Here is a 17,662-nt window from a genome sequence, read left to right as displayed (position 1 = left end):
GGTTCATATAAACACGCGGTCGTTGTCGGCATCATCCCGAGGATCTCCACCCCGCCGGCATCATCCCGACTGGCGAGTATCCCTTGCGTCTGATCCAACGAGTTCGGAGGAATAAAGATGCGCATGGATGTCTTTGCTCCAATACTCCTGTACCTTCACGGCCACGGTCACAATGTCCTTGATCAACTTGCTGCCATTTTCCTGGCTTTGGCGTCGAGACGAACCTGACCCGGCGGTCACACCGGTCGCGCGACCCCCATTCGACGAACTGCCCTTGAATCCTAGCGATCCCAAGGGGTCGGCATGGGGCCTTTGGGGTCACGACGACGAGCTGGGCTGCTTGAATCTGATCACGCCGGAAGTGGTTCGCGCCGCGGTGTCGGAAGTCGAGCATGGCCGGGTGATCAATCTCAAGTACGTATCCATACCTTCCAGCCCCAACTTTCTTCGCAAGTAAGTAAAAGCGATAGATATGGACACTAACCTCTTGTAGCCTCCCGCTAAATGTCCCACGCAAACCCATGAATCCGCGCCGAAAGCCATGTGTGCACACGTTGATTGCTAAGGGCCATGCGAATGATGACGAGGTGAGTCGATCAGCTACTACTCTAGCATTGCTGAATGCATTGACATCAGATGCTGTGTAGTTGAACATGAACACTCAGAGTTCCAGTCATTGGGACGGTCTTCGGCATTTTCCCTACTCCCAGACGAAACAATTCTACAACGGCGTGAACCAGGATGACATCGCTTCGACCGACAAGATCGGGATTCAGAGTATCTCCTCTCTCTCCAGAAAATACTTGCCAACGCGCTAGATATCTGATGGTTCTTGGGATTTAGACATTGCTACAAATCCTATTACTACGCGGGGCGTCCTACTCGACTGGTCCTCGTACGCGCAGCAGGAAAGACTTCCACATTCCCCATTCACCAACCAAGCCATCCCCTTAGGTCAGCTGCAGGAGATTGCCCGCCGACAAGGAGTTCGCTTTCGTCGAGGGGACATCCTCATCATCCGCACCGGGTGGACTGCGGCGTACAGGCAGCTCAGCGACGAGGAGCAAGACCGGCTCGGGGGGCGCGACGATCGGGCATCGTGCGGTGTCGAGGCGACGGAGGAGGCGATCCGCTGGCATTGGGACCAGGGCTTTGCGGCAGTCGCCAGTGACACCGTGGCGTACGAGGCGTGGCCGTCGCCGAAGCCATGGGGAGTGACCATGCATGAGGTCTTCCTCAGCGGATGGGGAATGCCGATCGGCGAGTGCTGGGACCTGGAAGAGCTGGCAGAGACGTGCCGGAAACTGGGCCGTTGGACCTTTCTCTTGACGAGTCAGCCTCTATATATACCGGGGGGAGTGGCTAGTCCCGCCAATGCTACGGCGGTGTTTTGATCGATTAAGTAGACTACTGAGTCGGCTGTCACGATTGTGATCTATTTGTCCGTATCCTTCCTTCCTTTCTATGAGCTTTATATCGGGTCTTCATAAGTTAGAAATCCACAACGTAGCATCAAGCCGTCCTCTTTCATCGTACTAACAGCGGGAGCCCAACTTATCGGAATTTCTTAACATGCTGAGTATTTTCAGCTTTTCATTGTACGGGTGTTGGTATACCCCACCCGTATTTTAATTGGACTTTTAGATAATAAAAATGGAAATGAACATACAAACATCATAATCATCCACGTCGGGGGGGGCTGTGGTGAAAGTAAAAATCCCGAGAGCCAAGCCGGCATCATAGCGAGCTGCCAGTCTCTTCCCCAGGATTATACCCCGGACTATCTTTCCCCATGTTTCCAAGAGTGAAGGGATGCGATGCGCTTTTAAAAGCCCTGGGGTTGCTGGACCGTTTCTGCATTTTCGCACATCGCAAGGACCCATTGCCCCTCTCTTCCAACCACCTCCTTTCTTGCTGTTGCTGCTCTCCCACGCTTTGACAGAATGGACCGCACTCAAGATGATTGCAAGATAGATCAGGTAGAGCTGGCAGATACTGTCAAGCATACTGAGGGCCTCTCCACGGGAGACATGTTGGCGACTTATTCCCCTGCGGAGCAGAAGAAGGCGTTGCGCAAGCTGGATTGGAACATGATTTCTCTGTAAGATGACCGATTCCCTGCCAATTCGAGACATCCTAACCTAGTCCTGATAGACTGGGTGTTCTCTACATGCTGTCCTACATTGATCGCGGGAATTTGGGAAATGCCTACACTGCGGGAATGGGGTCAGATTGGGGGATTACCTCCGACCAGTACTCCTGGATCATAACGGCCTACTACCTAGCTTATATTGCCTTCCACTGGTTTGTTCTCCTTTGGAAGCTGGTATCTCTGCCTGTATGCTCCCCAATCTTCACCTGAGGTCCATAATCTGATTTGAAACAGATGTGGGTTGCTCTCATGGCGTTTGGCTGGGGCGCCGCCAGCATTCTTCAAGCTGCCACGACAAATTTCGCTGGTATTATCGTGCTCCGGTGCCTGATCGGAGCCTTCGAGGCCGGTTTCGCCCCCGGAGTGGCCTTGTTCCTATCCTTCTTTTATCACCGCTCTGAGATGGGACTGCGCTATGGCCTCTTTATCTCTTTCTCTCCCATTGCCAATTGTTTTGCGTCGGCTTTGGCCTATGGGATTGTACAGGCCGATGCGGGTCTGGCGCAATGGCAACTCTTGTTCATCATAGGTAAGTCATTGTCACTCGTTCCTCGACTAGCCAAATCGTATACATCCTTCCCGCCACTAACTCAGTGGCCGCTCTAGAGGGAATCCCCACTATCCTGATAGCCCCCCTTGCATACATGTTTCTTCCACGGGGCCCCGGGGAATGTCGACTTCTCACGGACCGCGAGAACGAGATCGTGCGCCTGCGCGCGCTCAAGGCCCGAGGACACGAAACCAAGGGCGAGCTGAACCTGAAGCAGGTCGTTGCCGCCTTCACAGACTATAAGAACTACTTCCAGGCTGTGATCATCTTTTGTCTCAATGTACGATACGAACATCTCTCCCCGCCAGGAGAATCCACTAACCCTCTCACTCCGCCAGGCTGCCTTCGCTGCCCTTCCTGCCTTCCTCCCCACCATCATCGAAGATATCGGCTACACCTCCATCCAGGCTCAAGGTTTCTCCGCTCCCCCTTACCTCGCCTCCTACTTTGTTTGCCTCGCCGCTTCCTTCCTCTCAGACCGAGTCGGCAACCGATCCTACTTCCTCAGCGCCCTCAGCTGCGTTGGTGCCGTCGGATATCTCCTGCAAGCACTGCTAAAGACCGGCGGTGTACGTTACTTCGCAACCTACCTCATCTGCGGGTGTGTTTTTCCCGCCGTTGCGCTGACCTTCACCTGGGTCACCGACAACCAAGGATCTGCGTCGAAGCGAGGCGCCAGGCTAGTCATCTTTGGAATGCTAGGACAGACCGGGTCGATTGCCGGGTCGCGATTCTTTCCGAAGGAAGAGGGCCCGTTCTATGTAAAGGGGATGGCGATCAGTGCGAGTCTGTTGTTCTTTGCGGCGATTGTGGCCCAAGCATTGCGGTTTTTGATGTGGAGGGAGAACAAGCGGCGGGATGCTCTCCATGGGGTGGTGGATACTGATGAGATGCCAGAGGATGTGGTTAACTCTGGGGATGATCACCCCAGCTTTCGATTTATTCTGTAGAGGGGTTGTGACGGTGTTTAGTTCAGCTGTGAGATTCATGACGCCGGAAATGTCGGCATCTATTTAGGGCTAAGCAGTCATGTGAGCGGCCGGTACTGCTGGAAGCTTGTTGGATATGCGTCTTATCCTGAGAATGAATGGATGATCAATTCAATGATTGAAATCAATAAATTTGCAGACTCTCGTCTGCTATCTATAGCAGGGTGAAGAATGACATTAACCATCTAAGGTCATGGAACAGCACCGGGGAGTAAGCTATGAAACCACTGGAAACCTCCAACATAGCGGGAGGCTCTAATATCCTTCTATGAGAGAGGAATAACGCCCCAGAAATAAAATAGGATTGAATCACCGGATGTATGAAACAGGAATACGCGTATGAGACCCTTCTCCAGACGTCGAGCCGAACCCAACGCCACTAAAATCGCCCGCCCCACCGCAAGAACCAAAGATCTCGTCTTCTCCATCCCCACGTCCCGGACAACGAAACGCACCATCCTTCGCGAATATTTCCCTAGTCTCATATACCCGACGGCCTTGACTGTCTCTCTCGAGACATGGATGGTCGTCGCCCTGGCAAAGGCCGCAGATACGGCTTCGCCTGCCTAGTATGCCGTCGGCGGAAGATCAAATGCGACGGGCGCAAACCGGCATGTGTCAACTGCACGCGGGGGAAAGAGACATGCGTGTACAAAGAGAGCTCGGCATTTACATCCTACCTAGCAGATGAGCTCCGACGGCAGCAGACACGCGTACTAGAGCTGGAAAGCTTCGTGCGGGAACTTGCCGTGGCAGACCCCGGGACGAGGGATCGTCGACTTGCAGAGACCGTCGAGAGCTGGGATCGCCCTGCGACGCAAAGCGCAGACGGAGACGAGGAGCACAGAATGTCCTCGGTATCACCGTGGCCTGTTGCAGCGGGCCCGGACGAGCAGGGCACCGCTGAGGATGTTTCGTACGACGGAGGCGCGCAGTTTAGCGTGGATCCGGAGGGAGCGGTACAATATGCCTTGCTTAATGACTGCTCCCATGCCATTCAAGCTGCTAACAGGCCCCCAGCATCATTACTTCGGCGCCACATCGCGGTTTCACGGCCTCGCGGAGGACGGGGACCTGGTGGCTCCCGATGAGAGCCAGCTGCCCGAGGCGCGACAGATGGAGGACTATCACCGTAAATGGCTAACGTCTAATGCGCGGTTCCAGGATTCGTGGGAGAGAATGGCGTACGCGAATCTGCCGCATTATACAGATGTCGACCCGTCCATCTGCTCCAGCTTATTGGAGATTTATTGGGCTTGGCAGGCTCCCTTGCACAATTGTGTCTATCGACGATGTAAGTTATTAGTTACAAATTGAGGATCCAGACAGGCGAAAAAAGGACTGAAAGATTTGATCAGGCTTTTTCCGCGACATGGCCCTTGGAGGGCCGTATTTCTCCCTGTTCCTCCTGAACGTAATCTTCGCCCATGCGTGTCGACACATGCCAGACGACGACCCCAGATTTGCGCCCTTTGACAGGGGAGACCTATTTCTGAAAAAGGCCCTACTACTGCTCATTGATGAGATGGAGGAGCCAAAGCCGAGGATTCCCACCATCCAGGGGTTATTGATTTTGGGCGGCCGGCAGTGTGCCGTGGGCAAGAGTAGTCAGGGGTGGCTATATACGGGAATGGTATGTATATTTGCATGCGGATACGTCTCCCTTCCTTTTGTTTTTAACATTCTCTCTGCTGATTTGTTCAGGCAATTCGCATGGTTATAGATCTAGGGCTTCATCTGAAACGCCCTGCAACTGTATTGATGAAGGACTACGAGCCCGATGATCTAGAGGTGCGAAAGCGCCTATACCTATCCGTGTACGCATGGGATAAGTGAGTATACGCTTTTAGTCTTAACTGGTGATCGACGCTCGTTGGCAACTGACCGTTGCAAATAGGTCCATAAGCCTCTGCTTGGGACGGCCGCCATCACTTCCCACCTTGCCACACCCGGCCTCGACACTGTGTATGTAGACCCCCACTGACTTATTCTAGTACTACCTGGACTAATCCGCAACCTTCACCAGTTGATCTATCAGACGATAGAGATATCTGGCAACCGCCTCGGGTCCTCCATACAGACAAGACTTACCCAGAGACCAGATGCTACAGCACGCTGACATTAAAGCACTTCTGCGAACTCGCCGAGGTAACGTACCCTGGAAATACTACTCGCTCGAATACAGAATTACTTGGACGAGGAAATGCTAACCAGAATTGGGAAAGGTCATTAACGAGAGCTACAGCACAGTCTACAGTGGAACCGCTCGCAACATCACTCCAGCTTCCATATTCGGGTTGGAGCGAAAGCTACACGCATTTCACCGGCGGCTTCCCGATGCACTGCGTATTGAGGATCCATCCAACCTCCAATCTTGCGTTCCACCGCATATTCTCCTCTGTTTGAAGTGAGCTTGACAGATCTAAGGCCGAGAGCCATGGCAGTGGAAGAGAAAGTAGACGACCTGGCTAACGGCACACAGTATCCTCTACCACACGACGCTAATCCTGATCTTCCGGCCCTTCTTCATCTGGCGATGGCATGCTAACCTACGCCAACGCCCTCTAGCCCTCCGCGCCGAAACCGTCTGCACGGAGCAGGCAGCGGACGTAAACGAGCTGTTCCGGGCCTACGGACGACTCTTCAACTTCCAATACCAGAGCTATCTTGTCTCCTACTGCGTGTACACTGCCGCCACCATCGACGTACGCCTCATGCGTCACGAAGACCGGACCATAGCCGACACAGCTGCCGACCGACTAACCGTGACCTTGCGAATGCTCGAAACCGAAGTCAAACAAACCCCGGGCATCCGACGCAGCACCGAGATCATTCGCTCGCACTTGGATAATCCCGCTAACGACATGGGGCCCCAGCCCGAAGGCAGAGGAGACCCGTGCCACAGTCCCTCAGCTGTTCAGGACCAGAGTGTCGACACTGTCACGGATCCGTCAGACCTGTCAGTCATGGACGGACTGCCTTTTATTATGGACGCGCCTATGGAGATGACGCCTGCCATGATGGATTGGGGCGTGGATGACTCTGGGGGCGGCTTCGTTCCGAACATGGCGTACTGGACGCCGTTCAGCCAGCCATTCTAGGTGAAGTCCGAGCCAGTGAGTGTATCGTTCGTTCTGGTGGGATGCCAGCTAATTCGCCCCCCCCCCCCACGATAAATGGGGCATGGAGGCGGGGAGGTGGAGATGCTCGGCATCATCCCGACGTCTCCACCGTCAGTAAGTGATTGCCATTGAATCGCCGTCACCCCGGATTCTTGGGGTCCCCAGAGAGCACAGGGGAAGAAAAGGATCAATATATCATTCTCACGATCGTCATGAACAAGGACACATCTCAAATGGACAGTGTCAACTATGTTGAGAACATCAGCGTCGTGAAGCTGCAATCGCGGCCGCGGGAGGCGTGGACCAAGGAAAAGGAGAACGAAGTCCTCGGGAGGCTTGATTGGCATAGGATTCCTGTATAAGCTGGGTTAAGCCTTGTCGTTTGTCTTGGTACTGTTTGGTATTTATTGCAAGCTCTCAGCTACAAATGAGTGGACTAACCTGTATACCGTGTCAGCCCGCTATATTTATACTCGTCCATAGATCGCGCTAATATCGGCAATGCGTACCCAGATTGCATGTATCTGCTTTCATTCGATTTACCTTAGAATCTCTACTAGGATTCTGACTTTCATGCCAACATATTCTACAGCTTAGTCTCTGGGTCCAGACTGATAACCAACTTCCCAGTCTGCCTCCCAGAACGCATGATATCAAACAGCTCCTCAATCGCGTCCAGATTGTCGATGCCATGCACGACTCGACCAATAACTGGCACGACACGCTTCTCCCTAACAAAGTCCATCATCTGTGCAAACTCTCTCCGGGACCCCAACGCCGACCCACGAATATCGAGATTCTTCAACACGGCTCGCATCGGAAAAGACATGGACGGTGCGCTCGTCATTCCATAGATGACGACTACGCCTCCCGCCTGCAATCCCATTAGCCCAGCGCACCTAGATCAGATCGTATGCCTCACCCACCTTAAGCAACTTGACCGCTCTATCAATGATATTACCTCCAGCACCATCCACCACGGCATCAAACACCCTCCTCTCTTTCGGCAGCAGCTCCAATATCCTCTCCTCCCATTTCTCTTCTCTATAGTTCACAACCCCCATCGCCCCCAGTCTAACCGCCTCCTCGACCTTCTCCCTCCTGGAACTAGTAACCCAAACCCTGGCTCCCATCTTCACAGCAAACAACAACACCATCAGCGCAACTCCGCCCCCAATCCCAGTCACCAGGATCTGACTTCCAGGTCTACAATTCCCCACCCCAGCCTTTACCATAAGTGCCCGCCAGGCCGTCAACCCAGCCACAGGGAGCGCCGCAGCCTGTAGCGCAGACAAATGCCCCGGAACAGGTTCCACCTCACCCTGATCCACAACCATATAGTCACTCAGCGTTCCTGCCGGGTTATACTTCGTCCCGCCTATAATCCACACATACCCAGCCTCATCCTCCGGTCCCTCAAGCGAAGAAGGCCACGACCAGCCCGCACCAGGGTATATGACGACGCGCTTACCCAGCCAGCCGGGCGAGGCCTGCGGGCCTATGTCGACGACGGTACCGGCTCCGTCGGCGAGGAGGGGCACGCCGAAGGTCGTTCCGGGGTAGAGATGTTGGCGGAGGAAAAGGTCGCGGTGGTTGAGAGCGGCAGCGGAGATTTTGATCAGGAGGGAGTGCGACTGGAGAGGTGGGATGGGGGCGGTGCGCAACGTAAGTGGGTAGAAGACTTGGCCGCGGAGGCCGGGGGTGGGGGAAATGGTGATGTATTGGGTTTTCATTTCTCTTTTGGTGGTTTGCGAGGTTGATTGTGGAGTTCGGGGAATGGAATGAGGAGGGATTAAAGTGATTGAGTGTCGGGAGGTAGAGGTATACCATGGGTCTGGAAAGGTTGTTATCTGGTATTAGGGCTATGTCTACGTGTTATAGATCGAAATCAAGTCTTTATAAACTTAGAATCCGAGCAGAAAGCTCTGAACTTAGATATGATGGCTTTCTACTACTTGGTTCCCAGCCCTATATAAATTTAACAAATCATCGCCATATACCTACTGAAGCACCTTCCCTCCCGACTCCTCCACGCTCAGCTCAAATTCCGGCTGAAACTCGAGATAGAAATTATGCTGCGACAAATTAGCATCTTCCACAGCTCAGGAACGGAACTACACACAGGATCCTGAACCGACTCCGCCGTGAATTGAGCCACATTATCAGGAATGATCTTCTTCGCCACTCCATTCGCAGCCGCAGCCTCAGCCATCAACTGCGAATGACAAGCCTTATCGAGACTGTAGAAGAGGAAAGCCGCCTCGTCAACAGTCGAGCCAACGGTGATCAATCTATCGTGTCTTAGTGACCATCCACCAGGTGCATAGACGAGACAACAAACCCATGATTCTGCAAAATAGCCGCAATATTCTCTTTACCCAGAGCCTTTGCAATCGCTCGTCCCTCGTCCTGCGCAAGCGCAATCCCACCATGCTCTTCATACACGCTCAACTTGCCGTAGAAGTTACAAGCATCTGTCATCAATCAGCATTCTCCACCCATACCATCAAGTAGAAGTAACAAAATACCAACCCTGAGTAATCATCTCGACCGGCTTCCCGAACGCGCTCCAAGTTTTGCCATACACGCCATGCGTATGCGCGACGGCCATAACATCCGGTCTAGCACGGTGCACCTCGGAATGAATGATGAAGCCGGCCTCGTTGATGACAGCTTGATTGCCGCCCTCGACGACGTACCCGTTGGCGTCAACAAGAACGAGATCGGACGCTTTCATCAGCGAGAAGTGTTTGGCGAACGGGTTCATCCAGAAATGCTCGGGCAGGACGGGATCTATATCGGATACCGGACACATTGACTGGTTAGTATGATCACATATGGTATACCACCGTCCGCTAGATGGTGAATATATCTCGAAATGGTCCCGACATTTTCTATCCAAAAATAAAGAAAGGGTGAATGGGTAGATACACACCTCTCACAGAAATGTGCCCGGAGATACCCTCGCCGTAGCCCTGTCTTCCAAAGAAGCGGAACGCAGCAGCCATGTGTTCGCGCACCCACTGGCGCTTAGCAAGGGGGTCTGCGAACGAGGGTATTCCTCGCAGCTTTAGTTTGCCATTGCGATCGCCGCGAGCGAGGGCTTGGAAGGCGGCGCTGGATTCGGCGGGCGGGATGGAGTCCTGCGCGACGACTGTGCGGTGGGGAAGGGCTTGAGTCGTGGTGGTGGTACTGGTGGTGGACATTGTGGTTTCTGTCTTCTTTGGCGTCTAATGTTCCGTTGATTGAGTACAATAAACACATGCACGATGGAGTAATCTGGTCTGAGATGTCGGGCGGGGAATTTATGCGGCTCGATGCGGGGAGAAGTGGGGATGTCGTCGGAGGGCGTCGATAACGAGGGTCTAATGAGATAATGAGATAATGAGATAATCGGGATGATATCATCCTGTCTGGCCACTCACGATGTCTTGAATACTCATTTCCCCAGATATAGATTTTGATATCTGGTAATAAGGCCATGGTCAATTTGGATCTCGTCGGTGTCATTATTATATGTACAACTTCTATACACCTATCATACATAGACTGTGTTTACAGAAGGAACTCTAACTTCCTGCGAAGTAAAAGAACAGTGAGGTATGCCCTTCTCTTGACTCTCACTCTCATCTCCTATACATCCCATCGTAGGAATAATCTCGCCCCACACAACATTCCCGTACGCAGCATACGAATCTCCCATCGGCGGATGACAAGCCGCGCTGATAGCAACACTACAACTAGCTGCTAGAGGAATTCGCGACCGAAACCGTCTCATTCCCATCAGGAACGGCATTAAGAACATTAAGCCGCCGAGCGCCAATGCGAAGATAATAGCCATAGGCGACCAGCCACAAGCATTGACGTCCGCCGACTCGACATAGCGCCCATGGACGTCATAGAGGCAGACACGGATGTAGAACAGGCTCTGAGACACTAGCCAGTGAAGCACAGTGTAGCAGATCATCAACGGTAAGCTATACTGGGAGGGAAGTCCCAGGAAAAAGGACCTGCGTTGAGCACCCTCCGCAACGCCAGTCACCCGCAGCGGCTTGTTCGGTCTCAGGGTGGGATTCCCGGCACTGTCGACTCCCGGGGAACCGAGCGCGTAGCTGTCATATTCGGCGGATACTATCATGGAAGTCATGAGGGCGTTGTAGAAGTAGTAGGAAATGGACACGATGAGCTGTGGGACGTTGGCTAGAAGGACGTTGGCTAGCATGGTGGACTGGATTTGAGCGATTATGGTGGCGAAGCTCACGCTCCCTAATCCGAGTGCCCATAATGATTTGAGGCCTGTACCACCGGCCATTTCCAATCTTGGCTCCTTCAGTCCTTGGTGAAGAAGATAGCCCGCCACACCAATCGTCACAGAGCAACTAATGCAGGGTTAGTTGAGAAAAGGCCTGGAGAGGGTGGACAGAACTCACAGGCAGATGGTCATGGTCCATAAAAACCCGCTGCCCGCTTGCCACCACCATTTTCGTTGCTTCGATAGCACCTGCGGTTGTGTCGCGATTTCCCAACACGAAGAACCGGTGTTGCAGCCACTCTTCGAGATCAGACACCGCTGGGTCGTGTGCGGATCAGGCCTGGTCAGAAACGAGGCAATTGCATCCCCGACTGTCAACAGCTTGTTGGCCGATGCACCATGGGCTATAAAAGCGATGCACGAGAGCTTAATGATGCCACAGCCGATGACTATTAGAGCAAATGGCGGAATGAAAAGCAGCTGACACCGCTCTTCCACGCGCATACTCAGGCAGCTATCAACTGTGTAACTATCACCCACATAACCTACCTCTATCCACCCATAAGACGAGCGACGACAGGTAGTGTTTGCCTGCTCAAAATGCACATCTGCCGCCCAGCTGTCGTGCCACCGCGAAGGGTCATGTATTGTAGTGTTAAATTTATGGGCAGAACTACCTCCGTATTCCCACCCCAATAGTGCAAGATAGTCAAGGTCCAAACAGTAATCCTCACTGCCCCAGTCTGGACAGCCCGTATAATTGTTTTTTTGATAAGTCAATGTCTGGCCATTTCTGGCCGGGACAGTCACTCTCCATTCCGAAACCACCCATGGCATCGCATACACTGACCAATGATCAATATCTTCTTTTATCTTCGGGATGGGGCAGCCATCTGGCGTGAGGTTAGGGCACATCCACTGATAGGAGGGCAAACCAGCGGATACTTGTTCTATCTCATTTCCGAATCCCACCGACGCGAGCGGAATTTGCTCCCCTGCGGTGAGATTCTTGGATAGAATCATGACTGTCCCTTGATCGGATGGAAAGTTCACAGCTAGCTTGTCTAGACACTGCCGTTTGGTCAAGATTTCGAATTTCCCCGTATTCATTTCCTCGTTGAACTGGCTGTAGGACTGTCTCAATCTGTCAGGAAAGCAAGATGCCACTTCATCGCTAACGTTCAGCGGCTTAGACGCGTTGTAGTCGCTGGGTCCCACAATCACTCCGTATTCATTGGTGGACTTCGAGTTCAGAATCACCGAGTTGTATCTGTTCAATATCCATCAGACTTGCGACTAATGCAATCTTGGTGATCAGGGGGAAACCAACATTAAATGATTCGGCAGCGACGTAACCATCAAGACCAGCCACAGAATCTTATACTTCCACTTCATTCTCCAGATATTGGTCACGCTCGGAATGCCAATATTCATCCATGATCCACGCGAATGCGCCTTGTCAACATCCTCCCTAGTCGGAGCGGCAAGATACTGCGCGCAATAATTGCTAGCAGCCAACATGGCCGTCCCCAGCGCGTTTATCAACACGTGCAACCCAATCGACCAGTGCTTCGAAACCGAGCAGCTCCCCGTGTATAACGGCACAGTGACGAACCCATTCGGACTGTATTTCGAGTATCCGATGCCGAATGCGACAAGCGTGAGGACAATGTTGAGGCCGACAACTATGGACGCGGTCGTTATGCAGATTTTCGGAGGACCCAGAGTCGGTCGTTTCTTGGCCCAGAGGGTGAATGATTTCGCAAGGGATACATCGTCGAGACTGCCGCTGTGCGCACAATTGAGTTAGCTATGTGTTGGAATATTCGTTCGCGCGTCATGCGTACCTTGTTGCATTGAATGATTTGAAGTCTGTCTGGTCCCGCAGCATAAACTGACCCCATCCGTTGTCGTTCGGTTTGCGATTCAGGAAATGACGAGGGTTCAACCAGTTGCGAGGCATTTTGCGTCTGCTCCCAGTCGTGCCACGCTCGTCGCCATGGATATGTTGAGCGTTAGGGGAAGACGAGTCCCGGTACTAAACGACTTGTGAATGCAATGACCGACGTGAGCATGTCCTACACGAATAAGACTGCGACGGAATCTTGAAGTTCCATGCGATCGACTGCCATTTTGAATTGAGTTGAGGAGAAGATGACTTTCAAAATCGAAACGCGCCGTTGGTCGCGGACCGTGGGGTCCAAAACAAAGTCGACCCACGGTGGATCGTGATTCGCGAGATGCGGATATTAGCGTGGACATGGTGGCCGACTAGTGCCAGCAATGTCATTTGCAGCTCAAAGACGTGAGAGCTCTTGGTGGTCAGTATTCCTCCGTGGACTCAAGTCCGAGGATTCCAAATTCGACTATCAAGGTGATGTGTGGTGTTTCAATTTCGTGCAATTTCTCCAACACTGGTGACCTCTCCACAGACACAGCACTAAATCACCACTGCATCTCCTATGAAATGGAGCCTAATCGCCTGTTTGAATTGGGTGATCTAAGAGTCTTTCAGATCTCTGACCGAAAATCGCATAAAGACAACTGCGCCAAATTCCAAGAGCCAACCGGCTGGAGTAAAGATACATCAAACACGATACTGTTCAGTGACCGAAAGTCCGCCTTTCTTCCTCTTCTCAATCATCAAATGAAACCTATAACAAGCCATCTTCAGGGGGAATTTGGTATACCTGGCTATCATTCTGTCATAATGTTCCTTAATGCGGTGCTCGACGGAATGCATTTTGACCAGAGACCCATCTAGACAGATCCGGATATTGCCAACGTGTTCCATCAAGAATTTTCCAAAGTTATGCGAGAACATGTTCATGTCCAGCGAGTACCCAATGTAATCGCTGATGAGGCTGACCAGCCACTCGGGTCGCATCATAAGCGTCTCGACTGTGTTGTATGGCCACGTATATGAGGTACGAGGGTCCTTGTTGCCGTGGCCTTCTAGCCAGTTATCATATTCTAAGCTCGAAGGGGCCATCAATCCAGTAGGTGTCTTGAAGTCCAGTGTCAGATTTTTGATGGTAAACCGGTCTCGACTTTCGGCCTGTGGCTCGGATTGCCGGTGCTCCGCAAGGGGACCACATTCGACAAATGTCTCGAGGAGATGAAAGAAACACCAGATGATTCGCGGTGGCTCATCCTGGCCTGAGGTAAACCGAAACTTTCGGCCGTCTAGTGTTGGGCTGGTGCCAGTGATACGAAAGGTCGCTGTAAGTGTGTCGACCTGTTCACACGGGGGTGTGAGAAAGGTCCACGTCGGCCAAAGCTCCATTTCGTTCACGAGCATCACGTCAAGAGCATAATGGCTGGATTTGGAGAGTTGTCCCAGTCTCCATCGTGTGACTTCAGCCAACTGGCGATTAACAAGAAGGAGGCTGGCCGAAGCAGATGTCCAATTGTGGTAAAGTGGCTCTTGATTTGCGTAGTATTTGACATTACCATAACCGTATGATTTGTCATAATCGTTCCTTCCAGTGGGAAGCGGTCGTAACACTAAGATCCGATCTCCAAATGTATGAAGTCGATCGCTAGTCGAGGGCGGGGAATCCCGATGCGTCAATACAAGTCCGACGATGCGGTCGAGGAGCTCGCTGGGAAGATCTAAAATATTCAACGGCATGTTGCGTTGTCGGCCCAGGTCTGGTGTCAGTCTGAAAAGACGTCAAGAGATGAAATGTGGTATGCGCATGGATTGAGGGGTCCAGCCTGGTGACATGGCAACCCCTATGCCCCGCAGTGGCTGACGCAACCCAGATCTAACCGGTAGCTTGTCCATTCTTTGTTCCGGCTGTTGGTTCTCCCTCACCTAGAAGCTCTGTTCGCGCGGTATCACTGTCGAACTGTCAGAATTCAGGGCAATCCGCGCGGAAGTCAAAGACTATTGGCAAATGCCACGTTCAACTGTCCCATGGTATCAGCAGAGAGTCCGTGAATTCAAATAATTCCATTTGATTTATCTCGTCGATAGACAGCGGTGGCCACATCGATGTGGCGTATTCCGGAACGTCCATCGATGGCTCCATGCTTTGCACTGCTCCAAGGCCTGGGATAGTCGAATCAAACCCAGGATTCAGTGCTTCCGTGGGATTATGTATAGGCTGGTTGTGGTCGAGGGATAGAGACTCTTTGTCAACGGTTTGCATGAACAGGCGGTGGAGATATGAAGCAATCTGTTGTAGTGTTCGTATAGCATCTGCTACAGATGAGGCATCCGTCGCTCCGAGTTCCACTCTTTCATCTAAGATAGTGGCATGTTTGGACAATAGACCAATACCCAGGCAAATGAGAGGTGCCAAGTTAGGAACATTTGTTACAGCTCGAGGCGGTCGGGTCAGATCCTGAAACCACCGATCGTACAAGAGTGTCAGTCCACTCTGAAAGATCAAGTGATATCCCAGGGGCCATAAGCGCGTAATCAGGTACTCCTCCCGTGCAATGTCGAAAGCTGAAATCAGGTGCGTTGCTGCCTCCACGCATGATTGTAGACTGTCAACAAACTGTGGCTCACGAGGGCCAAATGTCAACGCAGGTCGATGTATTAACATCACAGCCAGCTCGCCCAGCATAAAGAGCCACAGTGAGCTGAAATCAGGATGCTGTGCGGGTAAAATCGCACTATTATTGTTATTGATGTTATCCAGTTTTGTCTGAATTCTCTGCTTGACGAGCGCCACTCCTGGTAAATCTGACTGCACATTCTGTTTCCAGACTTCTATTTCTCGTTGAAGCCGATGAATCTTTGCAACTCCACCTCGACGGTTTGTAGTTGTATACATCTGCTCCAGGCACCGAGATAGAATTTGTGTCAGAAGAACGTGATGAAGAAAGGGTTCAACATTGGTAGTTTCGCCGGGTAAAGGATAGGAAAGCTGATCGCAGCATAGGTCGTCATAATCCGTGTTAATTGGAAGATCGGTATCAGTGTCTGCCAGTTGAATTGTCCTAGGAAGACCGTAAAGGATGCACGCATGTCTATCCGGAAAATTAGAATTTTTCAATGTCACAAACATAGAAGGAAAGGTCCGTACATGTCAAGGGCAAACACAGCCCACCATAGGCGCTTTCGCAGTTCGGCTTCACCGGGTGAATGTTTGAACCGCCTAGAATGGCGATGGAGTCCAAGGGATTGGGCCAACCTGACCGCCGTTCCACAAACACGAATCGCCAGTGAGTGTTGCGATGTTGTCTGGAGATAAAGAAGATATAGAATGAGACCCTGGAGACTATTCAGGTCTCCTCGACACGGCATGCGACCATACAAACTGCTCAAAACGGCATTGTCGTCCACTGGATTTGGACATAAAGAAGCCGACCCAAGTGATGAATCTCTGCTGCTTTTGGCAGAATCAAGTGCCATCAAAGCATAAACTTGAAATATAAACGGCACAGCTCGGTACTGATCCAATAGAAGAGACGAGCCAGTCATTATCTCCTCCAAATTTTCAAAGAACTGCTTTGCCAATAGAACAGGATACAGAGATCCCCAATTCTGAATGTACTTCTCGAATGCCCCACGAATCACGTTCGCTCCCAACTTGCGAATGTGACTACATTCAGCCTCGCAGCTATTGGACCCGAAATCAGTAGCCGCATCACTTGTCCGATCAGGAATAATGTTCCCAGACGAGGTGCCCCGCAAATGAGTAGGTTGAAGGACATGAAGTCGAAACATGCATTCAGGGAAATGCTCACGCGAAGAAAATGCCACTTGATACTGCTGCTGTGCCGATAGGACAAAATGGACGCCGGTCGTAGAGCCCGCAAAGAATTCCGCATTATCATCCCCTAGAACCAGTCGTCCGAGATGTCCCACCACCGGACCTGTAGCTGGAACTGAGGTAGGGTCATTTGCTTGACCAGAAAGCCCACTGGTGTCTCGCGATGTCCCATTGAGCTCTCTCAGATGTTCAATCTCTTGATTCCGGGACGCTACAGTGGCACTCAGCTCTCGCTCGCGCGCAAAAGCGCGTTGTAGCTGGTTTCGGGCCGCCTCTAGCTCCTGCTGAAGTTGTTGAATAACTTCATCGGTTGGCTCTACATAGCTGTACCTATGTTAGTATGACACACCTCGGGATAGGAATTCATCATACCCTCGAGGAGTAGTCCTTCTTCTTAAGCGAACGGACACAGAACACTCGCTTCCCGCCCTCTCGCATTTTCCACACTAGCCAATTAGCAAAATGAAAAGATGACAGATGGGAGCGGGAAGAGGCTCGTACTCTAGGCTGACGTCCGTCGCATTTGATTCTCTTACTAGTCTCGTTAGAATTTGCGCCCGATGCTCAAAACTCGACTCATTGCTCTTACATGCGACAACGATCGCTATCAAGGTGAGGTCAGTTTTCATCGCCAGTGCAGTCCCTTGCAGATGCTCCACTTACCAAACCTGGGCCGATCGCCTCTCTGTCATAATCGGCCATAAATGACAGCGCTCATTAACATGGATGCTGCAGTGGGCAGTGACGGCGGAACAGTTTGGCCGGCATGAATAGATCGTCGTCCGACGGTGGAGGAAAGGGAAAGCGCTAGTCCCATTTGGGCAGTGGGTCACTGACTTGTGGAGCCCGGAATAGCCGACTATTC

General features: G+C 51.9%; 8 protein-coding genes across 8 annotated transcripts; 3 read left to right on the top strand and 5 right to left on the bottom strand.

Moving 5' to 3' along the window:
- Positions 1-172: 172 nt before the first annotated feature.
- On the top strand, positions 173-1,394 carry P170DRAFT_445231 (putative cyclase; the record flags this gene model as incomplete). Its single annotated transcript, XM_024850688.1, has 4 exons — positions 173-414; positions 494-587; positions 648-777; positions 844-1,394. 4 exons carry the CDS (start codon positions 173-175, stop codon positions 1,392-1,394), a joined length of 1,017 nt encoding a protein of 338 aa, XP_024708801.1.
- A 549-nt stretch (positions 1,395-1,943) lies between these two features.
- On the top strand, positions 1,944-3,652 carry P170DRAFT_350156 (permease of the major facilitator superfamily; the record flags this gene model as incomplete). Its single annotated transcript, XM_024843782.1, has 5 exons — positions 1,944-2,101; positions 2,155-2,338; positions 2,387-2,681; positions 2,759-2,982; positions 3,041-3,652. The coding sequence occupies 5 exons, from the start codon at positions 1,944-1,946 to the stop codon at positions 3,650-3,652; spliced, it is 1,473 nt and encodes a 490-aa protein (XP_024708800.1).
- A 1,121-nt stretch (positions 3,653-4,773) lies between these two features.
- Positions 4,774-6,792, top strand: P170DRAFT_400774 (fungal specific transcription factor domain-containing protein; the record flags this gene model as incomplete). Its single annotated transcript, XM_024846344.1, has 7 exons — positions 4,774-4,985; positions 5,050-5,324; positions 5,396-5,523; positions 5,589-5,656; positions 5,718-5,839; positions 5,917-6,098; positions 6,174-6,792. Exons 1-7 carry the CDS (start codon positions 4,808-4,810, stop codon positions 6,790-6,792), a joined length of 1,572 nt encoding a protein of 523 aa, XP_024708799.1. The 5' UTR covers positions 4,774-4,807.
- Positions 6,793-7,399: 607 nt separating this feature from the next.
- P170DRAFT_348362 (quinone oxidoreductase family protein) lies at positions 7,400-8,546 on the bottom strand (the record flags this gene model as incomplete). The annotated part of the gene is made up of 2 exons (XM_024843672.1): positions 7,400-7,687; positions 7,740-8,546. 2 exons carry the CDS (start codon positions 8,544-8,546, stop codon positions 7,400-7,402), a joined length of 1,095 nt encoding a protein of 364 aa, XP_024708798.1.
- A 211-nt stretch (positions 8,547-8,757) lies between these two features.
- Positions 8,758-10,080, bottom strand: P170DRAFT_376390 (class II aldolase/adducin domain protein). Its single transcript, XM_024845368.1, has 5 exons — positions 9,749-10,080; positions 9,346-9,606; positions 9,155-9,287; positions 8,936-9,104; positions 8,758-8,888 (listed from the first exon to the last, which is right to left on the bottom strand). The coding sequence occupies exons 1-5, from the start codon at positions 10,017-10,019 to the stop codon at positions 8,814-8,816; spliced, it is 909 nt and encodes a 302-aa protein (XP_024708797.1). The 5' UTR covers positions 10,020-10,080; the 3' UTR covers positions 8,758-8,813.
- Positions 10,081-10,351: 271 nt separating this feature from the next.
- P170DRAFT_463166 (uncharacterized protein) lies at positions 10,352-13,133 on the bottom strand (the record flags this gene model as incomplete). The annotated part of the gene is made up of 4 exons (XM_024852146.1): positions 12,913-13,133; positions 12,396-12,854; positions 11,244-12,335; positions 10,352-11,192 (listed from the first exon to the last, which is right to left on the bottom strand). The coding sequence occupies exons 1-4, from the start codon at positions 13,026-13,028 to the stop codon at positions 10,352-10,354; spliced, it is 2,508 nt and encodes an 835-aa protein (XP_024708796.1). The 5' UTR covers positions 13,029-13,133.
- A 403-nt stretch (positions 13,134-13,536) lies between these two features.
- Positions 13,537-14,837, bottom strand: P170DRAFT_131201 (uncharacterized protein). Its single transcript, XM_024842412.1, has one exon. It carries the CDS (start codon positions 14,697-14,699, stop codon positions 13,653-13,655), a length of 1,047 nt encoding a protein of 348 aa, XP_024708795.1. The 5' UTR covers positions 14,700-14,837; the 3' UTR covers positions 13,537-13,652.
- Positions 14,838-14,976: 139 nt separating this feature from the next.
- Positions 14,977-17,489, bottom strand: P170DRAFT_473353 (uncharacterized protein; the record flags this gene model as incomplete). Its single annotated transcript, XM_024853030.1, has 6 exons — positions 14,977-16,051; positions 16,108-17,121; positions 17,170-17,243; positions 17,299-17,332; positions 17,387-17,401; positions 17,461-17,489. The coding sequence occupies 6 exons, from the start codon at positions 17,487-17,489 to the stop codon at positions 14,977-14,979; spliced, it is 2,241 nt and encodes a 746-aa protein (XP_024708794.1).
- Between the last annotated feature and the right edge of the window lie 173 nt (positions 17,490-17,662).

Source organism: Aspergillus steynii, assembly GCF_002849105.1.
Source record: "Aspergillus steynii IBT 23096 chromosome Unknown P170scaffold_2, whole genome shotgun sequence".
Lineage (NCBI taxonomy): Eukaryota > Fungi > Ascomycota > Eurotiomycetes > Eurotiales > Aspergillaceae > Aspergillus > Aspergillus steynii.
This window is presented reverse-complemented; position numbering and strand designations above follow the sequence as displayed.

Bases quoted from the DNA above. Each gene is read 5' to 3' on its own strand.
- P170DRAFT_376390 (XM_024845368.1), bottom strand. From the start codon at position 10,019: ATGTCCACCACCAGTACCACCACCACGACTCAAGCCCTTCCCCACCGC. The intron at 9,607-9,748 runs GTGTGTATCTAC...TATCCGATATAG, and splicing joins CGGGCACATTTCTGTGAGAG to ATCCCGTCCTGCCCGAGCAT. The intron at 9,105-9,154 runs GTTTGTTGTCTC...AAGACACGATAG, and splicing joins GCTATTTTGCAGAATCATGG to ATTGATCACCGTTGGCTCGA.
- P170DRAFT_131201 (XM_024842412.1), bottom strand. From the start codon at position 14,699: ATGCCGTTGAATATTTTAGATCTTCCCAGCGAGCTCCTCGACCGCATC.